Source organism: Emericellopsis cladophorae (assembly GCF_022114955.1).
Source record: "Emericellopsis cladophorae strain MUM 19.33 chromosome Unknown NODE_1_length_1489480_cov_119_871856, whole genome shotgun sequence".
Classification (NCBI taxonomy): Eukaryota; Fungi; Ascomycota; class Sordariomycetes; order Hypocreales; family Bionectriaceae; genus Emericellopsis; species Emericellopsis cladophorae.
Window position 1 is genome coordinate 1,391,941 of NW_026250926.1, and position 18,778 is coordinate 1,410,718.

General features: G+C 55.1%; 5 protein-coding genes across 5 annotated transcripts; 3 read left to right on the top strand and 2 right to left on the bottom strand.

Moving 5' to 3' along the window:
• Nucleotides 1-71: 71 nt before the first annotated feature.
• On the top strand, nt 72-747 carry J7T54_006333 (uncharacterized protein; the record flags this gene model as incomplete). The annotated part of the gene is made up of 2 exons (XM_051506364.1): nt 72-274; nt 360-747. The coding sequence occupies 2 exons, from the start codon at nt 72-74 to the stop codon at nt 745-747; spliced, it is 591 nt and encodes a 196-aa protein (XP_051366850.1).
• Nucleotides 748-1,090: 343 nt separating this feature from the next.
• J7T54_006334 (uncharacterized protein) lies at nt 1,091-3,841 on the bottom strand (the record flags this gene model as incomplete). Its single annotated transcript, XM_051506374.1, has 2 exons — nt 1,091-3,542; nt 3,600-3,841. The coding sequence occupies 2 exons, from the start codon at nt 3,839-3,841 to the stop codon at nt 1,091-1,093; spliced, it is 2,694 nt and encodes an 897-aa protein (XP_051366851.1).
• Nucleotides 3,842-7,691: 3,850 nt separating this feature from the next.
• Nucleotides 7,692-9,626, top strand: J7T54_006335 (Metal tolerance protein-like protein; the record flags this gene model as incomplete). Its single annotated transcript, XM_051506386.1, has 4 exons — nt 7,692-8,062; nt 8,156-9,037; nt 9,106-9,164; nt 9,220-9,626. The coding sequence occupies 4 exons, from the start codon at nt 7,692-7,694 to the stop codon at nt 9,624-9,626; spliced, it is 1,719 nt and encodes a 572-aa protein (XP_051366852.1).
• A 167-nt stretch (nt 9,627-9,793) lies between these two features.
• On the bottom strand, nt 9,794-15,667 carry J7T54_006336 (Phosphatidylinositol 4-kinase-like protein; the record flags this gene model as incomplete). Its single annotated transcript, XM_051506397.1, has 3 exons — nt 9,794-15,135; nt 15,367-15,433; nt 15,488-15,667. The coding sequence occupies 3 exons, from the start codon at nt 15,665-15,667 to the stop codon at nt 9,794-9,796; spliced, it is 5,589 nt and encodes a 1,862-aa protein (XP_051366853.1).
• A 398-nt stretch (nt 15,668-16,065) lies between these two features.
• Nucleotides 16,066-16,903, top strand: J7T54_006337 (Proteasome subunit beta type-like protein; the record flags this gene model as incomplete). The annotated part of the gene is made up of 2 exons (XM_051506408.1): nt 16,066-16,163; nt 16,216-16,903. 2 exons carry the CDS (start codon nt 16,066-16,068, stop codon nt 16,901-16,903), a joined length of 786 nt encoding a protein of 261 aa, XP_051366854.1.
• Nucleotides 16,904-18,778: the final 1,875 nt, after the last annotated feature.

Genomic DNA, 18,778 nt, shown 5'->3' on the forward strand with positions numbered 1-18,778 from the left:
TCGCGAGACTTACGAAGCACATCATTCCACCATCCCCAGCAAAGAACCTCAAAATCGCCAAGCAACGCATCATGTCCCTCAAGGGCCCCAATCCCCAGCACAACGACGGCTCCGGCCTGCGCGTCGCCATCGTCCACGCCCGCTGGAACGCCACCGTCATCGAGCCCCTCGTCGCCGGCGCGCGCAAGAAGCTCCTCGAGGCGGGCGTCAAGGAGGAGAATATTGTCACGCAATCCTGCCCCGGGTCCTGGGAGCTACCCATTGCCGTTCAGCGGTTAGTGCCACCTTCCTTTGCGCCGATGGCGCTTTACGGGGGACAACGTACATGGTCCGGAGAAAGAAAGCTAACATCAGTCTAGCCTCGTCTCCGCCTCGACCATCCAGTCCAATGCCACCGGCGCGCCCTCGGCGACCGACCTGCTCGCCTCGTCGACAGCCGACCTCTCGGTGACCTCCACCGCCTCGGGTCCCTTTGACGCCGTCATTGCGGTCGGCGTCCTCATCAAGGGCGAGACCATGCACTTTGAGTACATTGCCGATGCCGCCGTGCACGGCCTGATGCGCGCCCAGCTCGACACGGGCATCCCCGTCATCCTGGGAATCCTGACTGTCCTCAACGAGGACCAGGCCAAGGCCCGCGCCGGCATTGACGGCAAGGGACACAACCACGGCGAAGATTGGGGCTCGGCGGCCGTGGAGATGGGTGTCAAGAGGCAAGAGTGGGCATCGGGCAAGATTGAGGGCTAGACGATGAAGGCGTCCATTGCGAGACAGCGAATTGTTGAATAAGAAAGAAAAAGTTAACATTCACCTGGGGCCAGGGGCGGTAATGTTGTTGCGTAGATCCAGCATGATGTGTACCATTTTTCCATTACAACCGCAAAGTTGTCTATTTCGGAGAATGTGCTCTGTCATGGTGATGACGATGATGATATTATCCAAACAAATGCTCCCTCAGTCACCCAATTAGCAGTGTATACCCAAGTTCATTGGCACCCATAGACAAAAGCGCCGATTCACACCGCCGTACTCAAAACAAGTTTCCCGTCTCGTCGTATCATCCGTCTCCTTCTTTCATTCTTCAATCAATCTAGTGGTCGTTCCCCTTCCTCAACCTCCATCGAGACTTCTTCTGGTCACGCTTGGCTCGCATGCTCTCCCAGCCCTCCTCGTCATCGTCATCCGACCCGGCGTTGTTCTTCGTCTTGCTGATCAGCTTGATTGTGGACGTTGACCGGCTCTTGCTGTCCTCTGTGGGAGTCATCGACAAGGCACCGGAAATCGACGAGGCCCGGTGGTGGATAGGCACGTCCAGCTGTGGCACCTGAGACACTGGCCTGTATCGGCCAGGAAGACCGACATTGCTGCGCTCGGATGGTGCAATGGAAGGAGTGTAGCCAAAAGCAGGGCTTCCCATCCCCCCATGCAACGTTTGAGGTCCAGTGTTCGGCTGAACCATGCTCATCGTGCGTGAGCCTGCGTCTCGTCGCCGTGGCATCGGCTGCTGGCCATACGTGGACTGCCCCGAGGGGAAATCTGCAACCGACTGCGTTGCTGCGTGCATGCCATATGGTGGCTGCTGGTGTTGTTGCATCTGGGGAATATGGGGCATGCCGTAGGGCATGGGCATTTGCGGCATCTGACCACCCGGCTGGTTATTCGCCATCATCTGCATAAACTGCATCTGCATCTGCATGAACTGACTCATTTGCTGTGACATGTGCACCTGAGCTTGGTCTGCAGCCGTCAGGGGCTGCTGAGACAGTCTGTTCTGAGCCACATTCTGCTGGCCAGCCCCGTACATCATGTGAGACGGGATGCCAGCCATGGGATCCAGGTTCTGACCGCCTGCGCCGCCACCACCTAACCGCTGGCTCTCCACGTTGGGACTTCCACGTCGCATGGCGCGGGCGCGCTCCTCACTTGCAATGACACCAACGAGACCACCGGGGTGCCCAGATTGATGCTGCGGTACTTGAGGAGTGAGTCGATCCAGGTTGGGGCTGCCGCCTCCGAAGGAAAGAGACTCCCTCACGGCTGGTCGGGCAGCGCCAGGTCCTGCAAAAGGATCCTGCGGCAGACCTCGGGCGAATGCCGGCAGGGTCGACGATCGCTTGGCGTTGAAAGCCGACGTCTCGCCCGCCATAGATTGGGGTCGACTATCATGAGCTTGAGATGTGACACGCAGGTTAGGATTCGAGCCAGCTGTGCTCAGTCGGCTCGCGCTGAGGTTCTTATGGGGAAAGCCGTGGGCCTGGAGAATAGCAAGGGGCACCTCATCATCCTCATCGTCTTCGGCTGGGCGCGCAAGCTCCGGGGATGGCGTTTTGGCAACGCCTAGATGTGGTGTACTCAAGGATGCTGCGAAGGTTGGCCGACTGGAAGAGAGGGGGGAGATGCTTCCGGTGCCACCGCCCGTCGTCTTCAGGTTCTTCTGCCGGTAGGCTTGCATCTGCGCTTGCTTGTTGCGGCTGCGCTTGGCTGCTTCCTTGGCCTTCTCTTCCGCGTCCTCCTCGTCATCGTAGTTGATGTCGTCCTCGTCATCTTCGTCTTCGGCAGATCGACCGTACACGGAGCGTTCCATATGCTGGCGATTCTTCTCCTTCTCATAGCGCTCGAATTCGGCCGCGGTCATGACTTTGCTTCCGCGAGGTGGACTTGCGGGCCTCGTCGGTCTCTGCGCGGGTTTGGAGAAGCGAGTCGTTGTCCCTGCAAACAAATTGTCCTCGCCTTCGTCTGCAGTGGCTGGTTCTCGCAGATTGATTGCAACTCGGTCGTCAACCTCCGCGCGTCGACCTCCGCGACCCTGGGCAGTTGGCTGTGTCAGGAACTTTGTAGCAGCTACCGAGTCGGCCAGCAGCCTCGCGTCTTCGTCGTCAACAACCCCGGTCGGGCTTGTCGACGTACGATATTCGAAAGATGGCTGATGCCGCGGCACGAGAGGGGGTGAAAGCTTTGGCGAGTTCATGAGTTCATCACTGGACTTGTTGCTATTCCACGATCGGGGCGCAGGGTCAATGTCGATGGGATTCGTCTTGTCGAGCTTCAAGGGCGCCGGTTGCGCCTGTCGTTGTAAATCGTTTCGCAACGTGGCCTGACTCGCTCGTTTATCGAATGTCGAGAACATTGACCCGAAATCTCCCCCCATGTCCAGCCCACTGCTGCCGTCAAGTCGAGGTGGCGTCGCTGTGGTCGCTGTGCTGGTCGTCGACGCTGTCATGGCCCGTGTCCGCCCGTACTCGTCCTCGCGTTGCAACGTAGGCAGAGGCGGCACATCAGGTACGTCGTCCTTGACTGGCGGAGCCTGGCTCTTCTTTTGCATGCCGAACGAAAAGGTCCTTCCTGCCCGATCCAGGAAACTACTGGCAGTCTTCTGCGACGAGCGACTTGGCGGCGTCGGCTCGTACGAGGTGATTGCTCGTTTCGCTGGTCGTGGATCGTCATTCGGGTGGGCTACGTCGGCTGATGAGGGCGCGGTCGATGCGTTGCTGTGCCGGGAGGAAGTGTCAGTGGATGTAGCTTTGGTGGTGTTTGAGCCACCGCTGCCTCTTGTTAGGTCAGTGGGGTTACAGGAAGCTCCTAGAGTGTTTTTCACGTACCTGTAGGCGTTCAGCCCTGCAAACATGTTGTCTTCCACCTCAGACTCTGAGTTGGTGACCTTGTGTGCCATGTGAGCCGATGCTCTCGCCATCCTGACGCCGCCATCAAAGGTGCGCCCCTCTTGGGGTTGGCCACGCTCCAGGACGCGAAATGACGGTTCGGCAGTAGAGGAATGAAGCTGGAGGTCCTCGGAGTTTGTCGCGGATTTGCGCCGAAAGGCGGCTGAAAACCTGCTAGGCATATAGATGGTAGTAATATGAAGAGTCGACGCGGGTTGCTGTTTCTCGGAGTATGATGCTGCGTCTGCGCGCTGGGCTCAACGAGGAAGAAAGAATATGTTGCCGCTGTACAATCGATGGCAAAAGGGTTTACAATCACAAACACGCTTGACTACACGAGGACGGAAGTCAGTATGTGGAGTGTTCGCAAGTTAGATCACGGAACCAGGATGAAAGCGGCAACCGGTCAAAGCTCAATGGCCAGGGCTGCCAGCTGTGAGAATAGCAGCAGGTGAAGGGGCGGCTAGGGGAAGCCAACACCACTCGGCAGGTGGTGACGCTGAGACATGGCAGCCGACCTTCGTTGGTCATGGTTGCGTGCGTGCGGTGCAATGCGTCTGGAGGGTTGTCCGGGAGCGGGTGAAGTACTCACATTAAGTTCCAGGGGCAAGTATGAGAGATTAGGTTAGGCCTTGATTCTTGGTGGAATATCGATAGGGAATATGTTGTTGCCGCGAATGCAGAAGTGATCAAATGCTAGATGCTGGAAATGATGATGATGATGCTTCTGGTGTCGCTCGGATCGTGCGACTCGCAAAATCCGTCCAAAGCTACAACAAAGCTATGATACTGCTCTCTTTCCTTCCAACTAGCGGGAAGTCTGACGAGCTGAAGTAGGATCTCTGTCGAGCAAGAACAGCCGATTGAGTCGAGGGAAAAAAAAGACGCTGTCTATCAGGAGAGGAGGGTTGGGGGCTGAGGCGAGGGTCCGTATTCGTACTTGTAGAGTATGTAGCCGGGGTGACAAACAAGCCTGACACAAGCCGAGGGGGACGCAGGATAGGCAAGACAACGCAAGGCAATGCAGCAGGGCAGCAGGGCAGCAACAACCGATGAAGCGAACGTCGATAACGAGCGAAACGTGGTCCAGTTGAGCGGACTGGTCAGGACCGGGGAGATTTGTGAGTGAGTAAGGTAGTAATTACGAGGCGAGGAGGGAAAAGGGACAGGCCGGGAAGTGGAAGATGGAGACTTGTTGGTGGACGGGCAGGGACGGGGCCTAGCCACGGGACCGTATTGGCGAATGGATCCAGTCCCTGGGGCGGGTGGTCAGGGACTCGTTCAGCTAAAGTAGGTCCAGTCTTTAGCGCTGTGCTCGCATAAGGCACGCTCCCGCAGGTCAGCAAGCACAGGACGGTAAACGCAGCGCAGAACCAAGGGTGAAAATACTGTATGATTCTTCCAATTATGGTCCATCCATCTATCCCTCAGCACCGCCGGTCATTGCATCTGCGCAATGGCGCCAAGCAAGTGCTGTAATTAGGCGCTCAGGTCGATGCTGACCCAGCGTCGGCCAAGCCGTCCAGTCCTCTTGGCTTGTGATTGCCCGTGCTGTAACAATCATCAGTACCTTAGCACAGTAGCGCGTTCCACTGGGGCTTAGCCGCGTGCTCCAGTCAGCGACTGAGCGACTGGACATGACTGACAGGAGTCCAAGACATACAGCATGTGGACTGTGGGCAGTGGGCTGGGCCCATGTTGCGCCGGGTCGGGCTCCCACGTTGATCTCGTAATCATGGGGCACTGCATGAACCTAAAGCACTGCTGGCAGAGGGAAGATAATTTTTAGAACACGAGTGGTTCTAATTAGCAGACATGATGTATTCGCTCAATGACGCAGCAATGCACTGCTTTCCACGACGCGAAGCCTCTACACAAACAGAAACTCAAGGTCCACGACCACATCTCGTCCCGTTGATGGATGTGGAGGAAGCACCGCTTAGGAGCTCCTGTGGGTATCACAATGCTCGGTGTCTCGCCAAACAGCCGGATTGGGGCTACTCAGCGGGCGGGCGGGAGAAAGCCAGCACCAAACTGGCAACCGTGTTTCTAACGTACCTTACCTTGAGGACCATCCGCTTCCGCTGGTCTCCTCGACGACGGATGCATGCGGTCCAGCATTTCAACGTGGCTCTGGCACGCCCAGATCTCATTCCAACCGCCCGTCCAAATCCTGCGCGTGTCGACGGTTTGTATCGTAGGTCTTGTTGTTCGACTTGGACAGCTATCAGGCTCAAACTCGCAAGTCGCTGCACCATATGTGGATCAATGATCACCACATTCGGCCGGGATTATGACACAAACTGAGGAGCTGCGAAATTGCTCAGGGCGCCAGCGATCAGATTCAGAGCAATATGATCAAAGGGCAACGCGTCCACAATGCCCTTCCACCAGATATGCCTACAATCGACGGATATTTTTGTCCTCAGATGTCGACGTACCCTATTGCCCTTTTTCTCATTTGTTTTGCTCACTCACTCGCGTCAGCACAACAAGAACCTCTTCAGCGCAGCCCACTGAGTGCTCCAAGCTTATATCCACCATCGCACAGTAGTCTCGACCCTGGATCCGATGGATCTCGGTGGGGGCGGCGGCGCCCGGGGTTCGGATGGTGCTGTGCATGACTTTCTTTCTCGCGATTTCGGTTTCGGGATGGCCTCATCTCCGTCACCAATTTTTTCTATTTAGCGCTTCAACAAAGGCTGAGAGCTGGAATGCCGCGACAGCCTGCTTGCGCAATGGAACAAGCAAGTTGATCGTCAGGGAAACCCACCACACACATGGGCGGATTGGCGTCATCCATACCTCAGGTACGTATTTTGAGGCAGCCCATTCATGTTATCTGGCGGCTTTGATCGGCTGGACCTCGCGCCACACAGGGATGCATGAAGACCAACAAACAAGGCGGAACCCGCGCTCGGTGCGGTCATAACCTTCCAAATCTTGCTACCATGGATACGATGGATGATTTTATCGGACTGATAATTGTGATCAAGGCAATGCATCCATTCCACAAGATCAAATCAGATGTAGAGGAATCCTAATGAAAAGAAAATACAACCCCCTGCACGCTCCACCGGCAGTACCGTCAGTCACCCTTGCGACGCATCTGTTACTGGGCCAGTGGCTGCATCCGAGGCGTGTGGCCGTGCCTACCCCTGACGCTCGTATCCGACGACAATGACAAGCATCAGCCTTCCTGGCGATCCGGGTTCTATTGCTTCTTATGCTGTGCTCCGTACCCGGTGCTGTACAATCGCGGGCGCTCTTGTTCATCGCGATCGGTCTTCAATGGGACAATTCCAGCGAAATACACATACACAAACTCGATGTCTGGCACTCTGGTTTGAATTACGACGGTATTGTGAGCAATCCAGTAGGAATCTGGTTTCACCTTTATCCAGAATACAAGTAAATAAAGATCAATGCAATGTCTACTTCACGCCACTGGCAAGAACGACAATGAATTTCACAATGACGAGTCAAGTCAGATGGACTTCATTTTTTCCATCCACCGTCGTCAAATAAGAAACGAGTTGGTAATAGCTTTTCGGTTTAAAATAACTGTTGGCCTAAAACGGGAAAGCCAGACTGTATAGGGTAACCCAGCTATACTCTTTCCAATGACTAAGCGGACGGACGGCAATGACTTGACGTAATCGTGCACTAACCTTATAGCGGCAGCAGGGGAGTGAGTGGCCCAACTGTTCGAACAGAGCTGTTAGTAGCATCTCGAGAGTTGCGCCTACTTGCTCGACAAACAGAAGTGTGGACTATTAGCTCTGATCGACTTATAGGCGTGACTCCTGCTGCTTCAACACTACTATCGTGGACATCGTCTCCGCTATCAATTGACTGCGACCCTGAGTATCTCTGCTCTGCCTCTGTATCATTGGCCAATCGACTCAGCTTTGCCAAAAGCGACCAAGCGCGGTCGCGCGCATTCTATCGACTCACAAGAAACATGTGGTGACTTGTCTTGTTCCTTCTTTGCCATCGTCCGGCTCCTCAGGTGGAACGTCTTTAGCGAGGATGAGCTCGCCTGCTGCTCGGCCAAGGCGGCCATCAACACCGTCTTTCTTGATTTTGACGGAGGACTCGACGCCACTGCCGACACGCAGCGGCCATCTTGCCTCGCTTCTTCGCTCCCGCTCTGCCACCAGTCTCAACAATTTGCATAGGCCCAAGTCGCAGCAGGATGAGGAAGCCGGTCCCCGTCCTGGATGGAATCGTGACGATGAGGAGGACCTTGGGCGGCTGCTCATGGACGAGCACCGCCTCAGCCAGATTCTCCATGGCCCGCAGCAGAGAAGCATGAGCCTCATTGGCAAAAGCAATCCCAGATACCGATGGGACCGATACTGGAAAAGCGACCAAGAGCTAGCTGCCATGTCGAAGCCAATGTAAGTCAGACCAAGTGCTGCTCCACTGCGCTGAGCACACCCTCGAGATATCACTCACCCCTGAAGGTGGCTAACGTTTGATACCAACGACAGCCGCAAATACTATGAGAGGACAAATGATCTTATCCAGCAGTACCTCTACATTGACCGTCTGCTGGACTCGACCATTCCACATGAGCTGCTCAACGAGTACTCGGCCGAGCTCCATGCTTCAGCCTACCGCTCTGTCGACGTCCCAGACACAATCCTGGAAGATGAGCCATCAACATCAGCATCACAATCACCACCCATCGCCAGTTCTCCACCGGCCAACGGCTCCTATGGCACGACGATGCCCATTACATCCAACGTGAACCCAACGCCTCTCCAGAAGCGCACGCCAAAGGACATCTTCCGCTCCTCCGAGTCACTCCCCCTCCTCATGCACGCCGACGATGGCGAGGATGACCACGGCCCCGTAACACCCACCAGGACAGCCACCTCCACCCCTGGACCAAAACCCAATCTCCCGTGGCTTGAGGATGCCGACCTTGACAGCGAGAGCCCCATTGTCACCCTCGCCATCTGGATCAACTTCATCGCCAACGCCATTCTGCTTGCCGCCAAGCTCGTCGTCGTCATATGGACGCCCTCCATGTCTGTCCTAGCCAGTCTCGTCGACGCCGTTCTCGACTTCCTGAGTACAGCCATTGTCTGGTTGACCACGCGGCTCATCCTCGCCAGCCAGTCGGACCAGTTCACGTATCCCGTCGGCCGGCGACGCTTGGAGCCAGTGGGCGTCTTGGTTTTTTCGGTCATCATGATCACCAGTTTCTGCCAGGTCCTGCTCGAGTGCATCCAGCGGCTCGCGGGACCAGAGCACAAGGTGCTACAGCTCGGCCCGGCGGCTATTGGTATTATGGCCGGCACCATCCTCATCAAAGGCGCCGTGTGGCTTTGGTGTCGTCTTGTAAAGAATTCCAGCGTGCGTGCATTGTGAGTCGCTCACACACCCTATTCAGCTCCTGGCCCCTCAGCTAACTGTCTCTCCTCCCTCCCCGTAGAGCCGAAGACTGCAAAACTGACATGGTATTCAACTTTGGCTCTATACTTTTTCCTATCAGTGAGTTCGCCACCGTAGAAGAATGAGATGATAATATGCTGACACTGTGTCGAAGTTGGATTCTACGGACACATATGGTGGCTAGACGCAACAGGTGGTCTCCTTCTCTCTCTGTTTGTCATCCTTCAGTGGTCCAAGACATCAGCCCATCACGTCCGCAACCTGACTGGGTTCTCCGCCCAGCCCGACGAGCGCAACCTGCTGCTCTACCTCACTATGCGCTTCGCCACGGCGATTCGCCGCATCCAGAACTTGCGCGCGTACCATGCCGGCGACAAGCTCTTTGTCGAGGTGGACATTGTGCTGGACGCGAGCATGCCCCTCAAGGACAGCCACGACCTCAGCGAGGTGTTGACGTACTTCCTTGAGGGGGTCCCGATTGTGGACAGAGCGTTTGTGCATGTAGACTATACAAGTTACAATGCGCCGACACACATGCTCAAGCAGTCGTCGTCTTCGTGACGTGAGCTGCCATGAGCCGGGGAGGGAATGTCGTTTGAATAGCCATGCAATTTAGCACCAAAGCGAATGGAACAAATGTTATATGCAATTATTGCGCGCCTAGTCTAATTTGCATGCATGAATCAACAAAGTCAAGATATTGCAAGTGTCATCAACGACCCCCGTATCTAGTAGGGGATGCCGTTGGTAAGAAGCTGAAATTGGTCGTACACACCCGTGCTGTAGCTCGAGGCGCTCTTCTTGATGAGATCCCTCATGAAATCCGCCGCCTCGCGCTCGCTCTTCTCCAGGACAAACCTGTCCCGGAAGTTCTTGAGACTCTCCGGCTTGAAGCAGGGCAGGCCGCTGTCTATCATGAGCGACACCATTTGACAGAGCTTCTCGCAGTGCTGGCGGCTGGCGAGGAAGGCCTTAACACACAGCTCCTCGAACCACTTGAAGCTCTGGTGGTCCGTGGAGCCGCCCATGACGGCCAGCATTTCTTGTGTCAGCTTGAACGGCGCTCGCTCAAACTTGATGCCTCCGGGGGCAATGTCGAAGCAGAAGCCAAAATCAATGTGGATGATGTGACCGCCATCGTCAATCATAATGTTGCCATTGTGGCGATCCTTGAACTGCAGGAGGAAGGAGATGACTGAGTAGGCGGCCATGGACTTGACAAAGTTGTTGCGCGCCTGCTGGAAGCGCAGCGAATCCTCGTTACCGTATTTCGAAACGAAGTAGTCGTACAACTTGTTGACGGCCTCGCGGCCGAGCATATCGCGAGAGATGGAGTTGGGCAGCACGTCGATGACACCACAGCCAGGGCCAGTGGCGGTGACGCGGTATGGGAACACCCACACATCCAAGCCCACATTGTGGAAGATACCCCTAAAGGCGGAGATCATCTGCAGGGCTAGAACGTCCTGCCGACAATCGTCGCCGACCTTAAAGATCGCAGACTGCCAGGCCTCTATGGTGGTTTCGGCGGGCAGACCATTCTCTACTGATTCTTGAGGCGCGTCGTTGATGTCCGCGAGCATGTTGTTGGTCTCCTCCACTCCGTTCTTGGGTTTCTTGATGCGGAAGGTCGCCATAAAGGGACACTTGGCATGGCTCTGTAGAGGTTTGCCCGACTTGCGGTCGATCCCAATGACAACGCCTTCGGGGTTACTGGGCAGATAGACACCGACATCCATCTGGATTTTGCGGAGCTCCTCCTCAATCTTCTGCTTCTTTTCGTCCTTGGGTCGTTCACGGATCGGCTTGAGCTTGCCAGAAATGTCCGTCACTTCGTCAAAGAAGGCAAACTCACGCTCGTAAAAGGTTCGGTCAGATGGAGTGAAACTGTCCACCATCTTCCCCATGACGCGGTCCAGGTCAGTTTTGATCTCATCGGGCACCTGCGCGTCGTCGTCCTTGTAGGAGTTGGCCTTCATGTTCCAAATGATTTGGTGAGCGAATAGCTGCGAAAACTGCGCCGTCTCCAGAATGTAGCGCTCGGCATAGCCCATGCGATCGTAACGAAGGGTCTGCACAATCTGCGGAACGTAGAAGAACGTCACACCGACATCGTGGGATTCCAAGGCACGCATGGCGTACTGAACCAAGAATGGATGGTCTTTGTACCCCGGCGTGAACATGGACACGGCCGTGATCGGGTTGACCGGTTCCCAATAGAGCATGTACTTTAGCGCTGGCGCAGCATCACTGGGCAATCCGCCATTAAATATGAGGGGTATTGCTTCTGGCAGATCGACGGCTCGCTCAGGGTTCGCCAGAAGCAAAGACCGGATCTCTTTGTGGATGCGAGGCGAATGGTACCGCGTGGCTAGTTCGATCGCAATAGCCGGGTCAAGCCCCCATGCAGTGCGGACCTGAGAAGCCAGAGCTGATTCAGCAGCAGACTTGTGTGAGTGATGGGGCATGTGGAAAGCGGAAGCAGACAGAGGACTGATCCAGACACACAGACGAGTCTGCTCATTCTCAAGAAGAAGTTGGAAGAGCTGCTCCTTGCGTTGCAAAGACTCGCTACTACCCACATGGTTGGCCCCGATGAACGACACCACCTTCAATGCCGCGAGGACATCGGTGATGAGGCGTACCTCTGTCCGCAGCTGAAGCAAGTTGCTACCAAAGGACCACTTGGGTGAATGTTTGAACCAGCTCAAACCCGCCAAAAGAATCTTGTCTTTGAGTCGCCACTGAGCTTCAGTTCCGATCATAGGACTCGCGCGCAGGACCCTGAGCCCGAACAGGATCACAAGGAAACGTAGCTCTCTCGCCATAGGGTGGGGAGCCGCATCGGTCAGAGCAACCAGTGTCAAGTTTAGCATGCGTAGAAGACTCCTCCGTGTGTCGATACTGCCGAGTCGCGTGGCGTTGAAGTGGCTCGCAAAGAACTGCAATAGGCGTGCATGGGGTGACAGCATGTCGTGTACAAGCTGCTTGCGCTTGGCCAGCGCCTCCAGCTCACTGGGAGCAAACTCCTCTTTCAGAAAGAAAGGATCCGGATGCGACAGCACAGGATTGAAAAGTCCAACGCGACGAGTGATGGAGAACTCCCACTGCTGCGCAATCTCATTCACCAGCTTCGACTCCAGGCGCGGGTTCTCGTTGATGACCCCAAGCCACAAGGACACCCCCAGCTTCATGGACTGCTTGGTGAAGAGGGAGAATGGGATGCTCACGAGATAGCGAGCCACGGCGGACTCGTCCACATGGCTGCGGCAGAGAAGCGCGGCTGCCCTTCGCAAAATATCCCTGATCTCGTTTAGCGAGGTCGTCTTCTTACTAAGGATTCGAGCTTCGACGTGAGCAAGCGCGGTGGAAGCATTGGCGCTCTCAGCGAGGGTAGGAGGTCTGATAGACTGCCTAAGACCGTGGGTCATGAAGCTCATCAATTCGTTACCACGATCTGGCAAGGTCTCCCCGTACCGGTATTCCTGGCGAGTAGTGTATTGAGCAATGAGATCCGAAGCAGTGTTAATGTCGCAGTCGCCGACCCTGCCCAAGGACTGCAGTCGCTGATCTGTCGATGGAATGACAGATCCGAGTTCCAGTGCGAAGGATCTTCCGAGGGAAACATGTCCGTAGGCACCGTCGTCGCTGAACTCGGAGAGATAGGTCTGCAGCAGGCCCTTAACATCTAGAGGCGCTAGATTGATGGCTGTGTTAACCCAGATCTTAGCCTTCTTGTTGAGGGTGTCCAGTGTCCGGCGTCTGAATTCGTAGTTGTCGGAAAGCTCTACCGTGACGCCGCCGAGCTGCGACCTGAACACGGCGCGAGGCGCATATAGATCGGTCTCGGCCTCAAGGCAGCTAGTCCACATCAACGACAGCAATTCGAGGAGTGCAAAGAGGGATGTGCGGCTGCATAAAGCTGAAGGGATGTCGTGAATGATTCGATCAGCACACAGCAGCGCAGCTTGTTGGACGCGTTCGATGCGATGGCAGCAACCTCGGAAGATTTCCATGAGCTGCTTTGCCGCGTACTGCGCAGAGAACAGGGGGTCCGTGCCGTTGAGTGTCTTCCTGACGAATCTGTCAACCACCGTGGAAGCGATTCCCTCCATGGCGCTGCTCACGTCACCCTTGCGCATGCTGGGCTCCAAGAAGTACGACAGCACTTTCGTGCAATCACCAACATCTGTGCGAAGGCTCTCGACCAAATACGCCGACTGTAGAAAGATGACCTTTCGGTAGCTCAGACCCCTAATGTCTCCGGCCTTGGCGGGAATCAGTTCGCACAGCTGCTTCTTCTGGGCAGCCTCGCGCTCGCTGCTGTTTCCGCGTCTGAGCACCGTGTTGAGCTCAATGTCACTCTCCAGCTGCTCGCTACGCTTCTCAGCGACCAATGGTGGGGAGTGCACCGCAATGGTACGAAGATCTTCGATATAAAAGTTGCCCATAGCGCTGGCGGTCGTAAACCCGTGGACGACGATGTTGAACCAGGCATCGCGCAACATCTGCGCCGTTTCGTCGTTTTCCACGGGCTCAGCGGCGAAATCATTGCGAGACATGAACACTGCAACAGGGGGCAGCATCTCGGCAATCTCCTCAGCGGCAAGCTGCACATCGGCCTCTTTCGTGTGTCCATGGTAGCCTGCGTCGCCGAAGGAGATGATTGTTTCCAGCAAATGCTCCCAATAAATGTCAAACAGCGGCGAATTGCGGCTGACGTTGGCCGATATGTACGTGCGCGCCTTCAGTACCGCGGCCTTCAGGTACTCCTTGTTCTCAGCGATGCTCTCGTGACACGTTCGCGTATACCACTTGAGCAGTGATTTGAATTCCAGCTGGCCCCCATTCAACGCCAGGATCGCTGCACCAGACATAATGTGAACATCGGCGCCAGGATTGACCTTGTTGTACTTCTGTACAAGCATTGACTGAGCCAATGCGGTGATCTTATCGTCTTGACAAGTCTCGGCAATGCAGCAAATAGCGTGAACAACGTTCTCATACGCCATGATGCTCCCGTCCTCGCCGAACCCTGCAAAGGAGATGGTGCTGCCGACAGATTGGCGATTGGCATACATTGGGCCAAGATTGGCATCGCCTCCAGCAGTCCCATTAATTTGACCATTGGACAGGCTCGCCTCTGCTTCGGGACTCAAAATGTTGCCAAGCGAGTATAGAGTGCTAATGACCGCGTCCTTCGATAGAGACTTCAAAACATACGCAAGCGATTTTGAGGCGACAGCGACGGTTTCACTGGGGGGGGCACTCTGGACCAAGAATTTTGGCAACAGTCGACTAATTGTCGGCGTAAAGGATGGGGAAATGTGGCAGATAATGGCCAGTGATCGAACCACGACGGATGCCAGAAGGTGGTCGTCCACTTGCTCTGGCTCCCCCAAGGATTCTTGCAGCCAGGCTAGCAGCGTGTCCACGTCGGCAACCTCCTCATTCAGGAGAGAACAATTCAGGAATGAAACCAGCGCTGCGGCCTTGGAGGCATACGCGAGACGCTGCTCAGAAGGGCTGCTCATTCGTAGGTAATCCTCGTTATTTTCCAAATGGGCCATTTGCTCGATGGTGAAAGCTGCGAACACTTCCACCGAGGCCAGGTCGTCTTCAGTGTTCGGGGGAAATTCCTGGAAGATTTTGCTACCGCGCGACATCAAAACATCCAGGATGTGCGTATACTGGAGCTCGGCAGTGTTGGCGACCAGAAGCGAGGTGCTTGTTGCCAGAAGAGACATGAAGCTGCGTTGCAGAAGCATGGCGCCCAAGGGCCGGTCCAAGTGCGAGTAATGGCGAATAAGGCGTCTCCATTCTCGCACCTCTCTCTCATGGCTGTGCGAATTGCGAATTGTGGACAGGGCGGCGTTCACAGCTACTAGGAAGCGCTCGGACAAGATATGTCGCACTTTTTGCACAAGAGCCAGTCGCCCATTAGACCTCCAGAAGTCAGCCTGTGCGGACGCGGCATCCATAAACCCAAGCAATGCAACAACAATGGTCACGGTGCGAATAGCTTCGTCGAGTTGGACATCGTCGGGGTCCGCATACGGCGATGATAGAACTGTGTCTGTAGCCCTAGTACAGGTATTTAGGAACGACCAAACACTGTCTGTGACAGCTCCTTGAAGCTCGCTATAAGTTGATCCTAGCGACAGTAAGGCCCCCGTCACATGGAAGGTAAGCGATTCGGTCGGAGAGGGATCAATCTTTCGGAAGAATGGCGATGGGATAAAAGCCTGGACCGGCGCCTCGAGGATATATGGTGTGAGCTGATACGACAGTCGCTGCGCACTTTGAGCGTTTTGGATGTTGGGCGCTGTCTTGCACAATGCTAGGAGAACCTCGAATTCGCGAATGGACTACGGGAATATTAGCGCCCCCAAGCCCGAACCTTTCTGCACAGCCAGACTAACCATGGGTACTTTGCCAAGTGAGGTCGCGGTTTTACCGCTATGGGAATAATCCCTTGCCTTGCCCGTGGCATGACATGCGCGGCAAAGTCTGTCCAGGTCCGAACGATCGGCTGGTGACGAGCTTCCCGCGGAGAGCGAGGCAATCTTCAGCAGCGCCTGAGCGCGGATATCGCGCGTCATCGTGGTGAGCTGAACGAACAAATCAAACAGAACGCTTCAAACGGTAGAAAGAAGGAGAATAGTCCTGGCTTGTCCGCGCCTAGCCAGGCTACCTTTGGCAGACGTATTTGTAGTTTCGAGATGGCGACCGTTCAGGAGAGGGACGGACCTTCAATCACTCATGGCCAAGCAAAAGTGGACCAATATCCGCTTAGTCATTTCAGCTACCCCAACCTCAAGGCGGCCAAGCTTGACGCGTGCTTGCGGCAGCCTCATAGCTTCGCTGCGTCCCATCTCGACCTCCAACGTCAACTGTTGCCTAAAGCCCAAGGGATCGCACTCGTTCGACCACACCGCAAGTCCGTCACTCTTCCACGACTCGAGTTTGATTAGTACAATACTGGCACACCATGTCAGCCATGTTCAGCCAAAACCCAGTGATGAACGGGCCCAACTACTCGTTCTCCGATGCCCCACGAACCAACAATGGAGAGTTTCGAGAGCACCGATTCAACCCGTGAGAGCACTCCCTTGCCGTGCGTAGCTGCATTCAGCTAACCGTGCCAAAGCTACTCTGACAACGGTGGCTCTACGCTAGCTATTGCCGGTGCGGACTTCTGCATCATGGCAGGCGACACCCGACACACCAGCGGCTACAGCATCAACTCTCGCATGTCCCCAAAGGTATTCCGCATCGGCGGCAGCAACTCTGATCAGTCTGACGCCACGATTGCCTTGTCCGTCTGTGGCTTCGCTGCCGACGGCAATGCCCTGCGCGACCAGCTTGACACTGTCTGCAAAATCTATCGCTATCGTCATGGCAAGCCCATGAGCGTCCACGCCTGCGCCAAGCGCCTCTCCACCATCCTGTACAACAAGCGCTTCTTTCCCTACTACACGCACGCTATGCTGGGTGGTCTCGACGAGGAGGGCAAGGGTGCGGTCTACTCGTACGACCCGGTGGGCAGTTATGAGCGGGAGCAGTGCCGTGCTGGTGGTGCTGCCGCCAGTTTGATCATGCCCTTCCTCGACAGCAACGTCAACTTCAAGAACCAGTACGTGCCGGGTAGCGGAGTAGGCCATGAGCTCAAGGAGCGGGAGCGCCACCCTCTCTCCAGGCCTGTGGTAGAGACAATCGTCAAGGATGCGTTTGACGGTGCAGTTGAGCGTCACATTGAGGTCGGTGACAACTTGCAGATGATGGTCATAACAAAGGATGGCATTGAGGAGATTATGTTGCCTCTGAAGAAAGACTAGAGCTTAGTTGGAACCCAATCAGGCATGACTCAATAACGAAGTATTTTGATGACTGCAGCTTCCCTACATCCAGTCTGACTGGCTCCACGCAGGTCACGCTCAAGGGCTTGGTCAAACTGCGGAGAGCACATTGTGGTTTACACGTGGTGAAGCAGCCTTCCAAAGATGAGTGGTTTGGGCCAGACAGACCATTTTGCCAATTGGAGACCAAGCACAGCAGAGTGGCGATGTGTTTGCGTACAGAAGAGATTATACGCGATCTCGTGAAATGCCGGTGCATCGCTACCACTCAAATTGAGTTCGCGAAGACTGTTCAGCCGGCCACATGGAGAAACAGCCGCATCTCAATCTCAACCACCGTGAGGAGGACATGTTGCCAGCCTTGACGGAGTGTCGGGAATTTATTATTTAGGCGGATGCCATCGCTTTCAAACTCTAAAAATGATAAACTTCCGTGTTTGGTGGGGGGACAAGAGTCTACCAAGACGGGACAGTGATGAGCCGCAAGCTACGAGCTCGTCTTTGCGCGATGGCTCGGGAGAGGTTTGTCGAACCGCGTGACAGTGGCAAATGTGCTGGCGGTCACTGGAAGACGGCAATGTGATCAACGGCACAAACTCATGAGGGTCACGAGCTAGGCTTACGAACTCGGCAGCTTTCGCGAGGCCCAAACATCGGAATCTGTTTTTGCCACCGAGCAATACGACTTAATTACTTACGCCTTTGTTGCACATGGTCTTGGAGTCTTGGAGTCTTGGACAGAATCGGGGCAAGAGCCTCGGCGGCGGTGGCCGATGGGTCCCCTTTCGTAACATTTGACATCTACGTGTAAGCTCGAGGAGATGCGCACACGACAGGAAAATACATAATTGGTCAGGGTCGTCGAACCCGGGACAGTAGGCATGCAGAACATCGGGCAGCGGTGAAGACTAGGTAATAAGGTGAGGCAAATGTTCGACGTTTACTAGTGGGAATGTGGCTGGAGACTGGAGCGGACCTCTAGCATTCCAACTCCCCAGACACCGCTTCAACGGCGCGACCTACCCTATCCCCCCATGAAAAGGATTGATGTCACCGAAATGGGTCTAGCGTCTCCCTCGTGGGCAGTCTATAAAGCCATCAATTAATTATTGGGCTTGCTAAGAGATACACTGATTCCATTTTTATACCTGAGGTGATTTGGGGTTTCATAGATGACCCGTGCGTAGTAGATGCACTAGTTATTCAATCACCTAATTCTCGACCAGGGGGGACACAAAACTATCAGTTTCCATGAGGCGGCTACACATCGATTCCCCGGCTACTGATGCCCTCACCGGTTTGAGCTTGCCACGATTGCGAGACAAGCCAAAGGAAAGCGGCAGTGCATTTACAGCTGGCCTTGGGTGTAGCTCTATCTCAGCCCGCAAGTACGTAAGTACTCCAAGTGTTTTGCAGGCGAAGCTGCGCTGCGGTAAAACATCATTGGATGCTATGTACATATCAAAAGAGAGTCAATTCCTGTGGCGTATCGACACTGTGAAACCATAGCCACTCCTGCGAGTCCCGTCAATGTAATATTCTTTCGAGGCCTTTGATGACCGCATTGTTAGGCACCTCCAAGATGAGGTCACAATCCATCCTTACAGTCAACCACAATAACCTGAGGTGGACCGGAGGACGCACAACGTAGCGCAGGTGGGAGACTCCTCTGTGATCGTGATTCAAGGATGCACTTGAACACTGTCCCCAAGTCCCAGATCGCAGCGTATCATGATCAGTGCTCGCGGTACTCTGCGTCCCGAATGCCGTTAGGTCGTCACTGACAGCTGTATGTCGTCATCACACATCAAGGGTCTTTCGGGCTCTAGTCCTTTTTCGGGCAGACATGCCCCA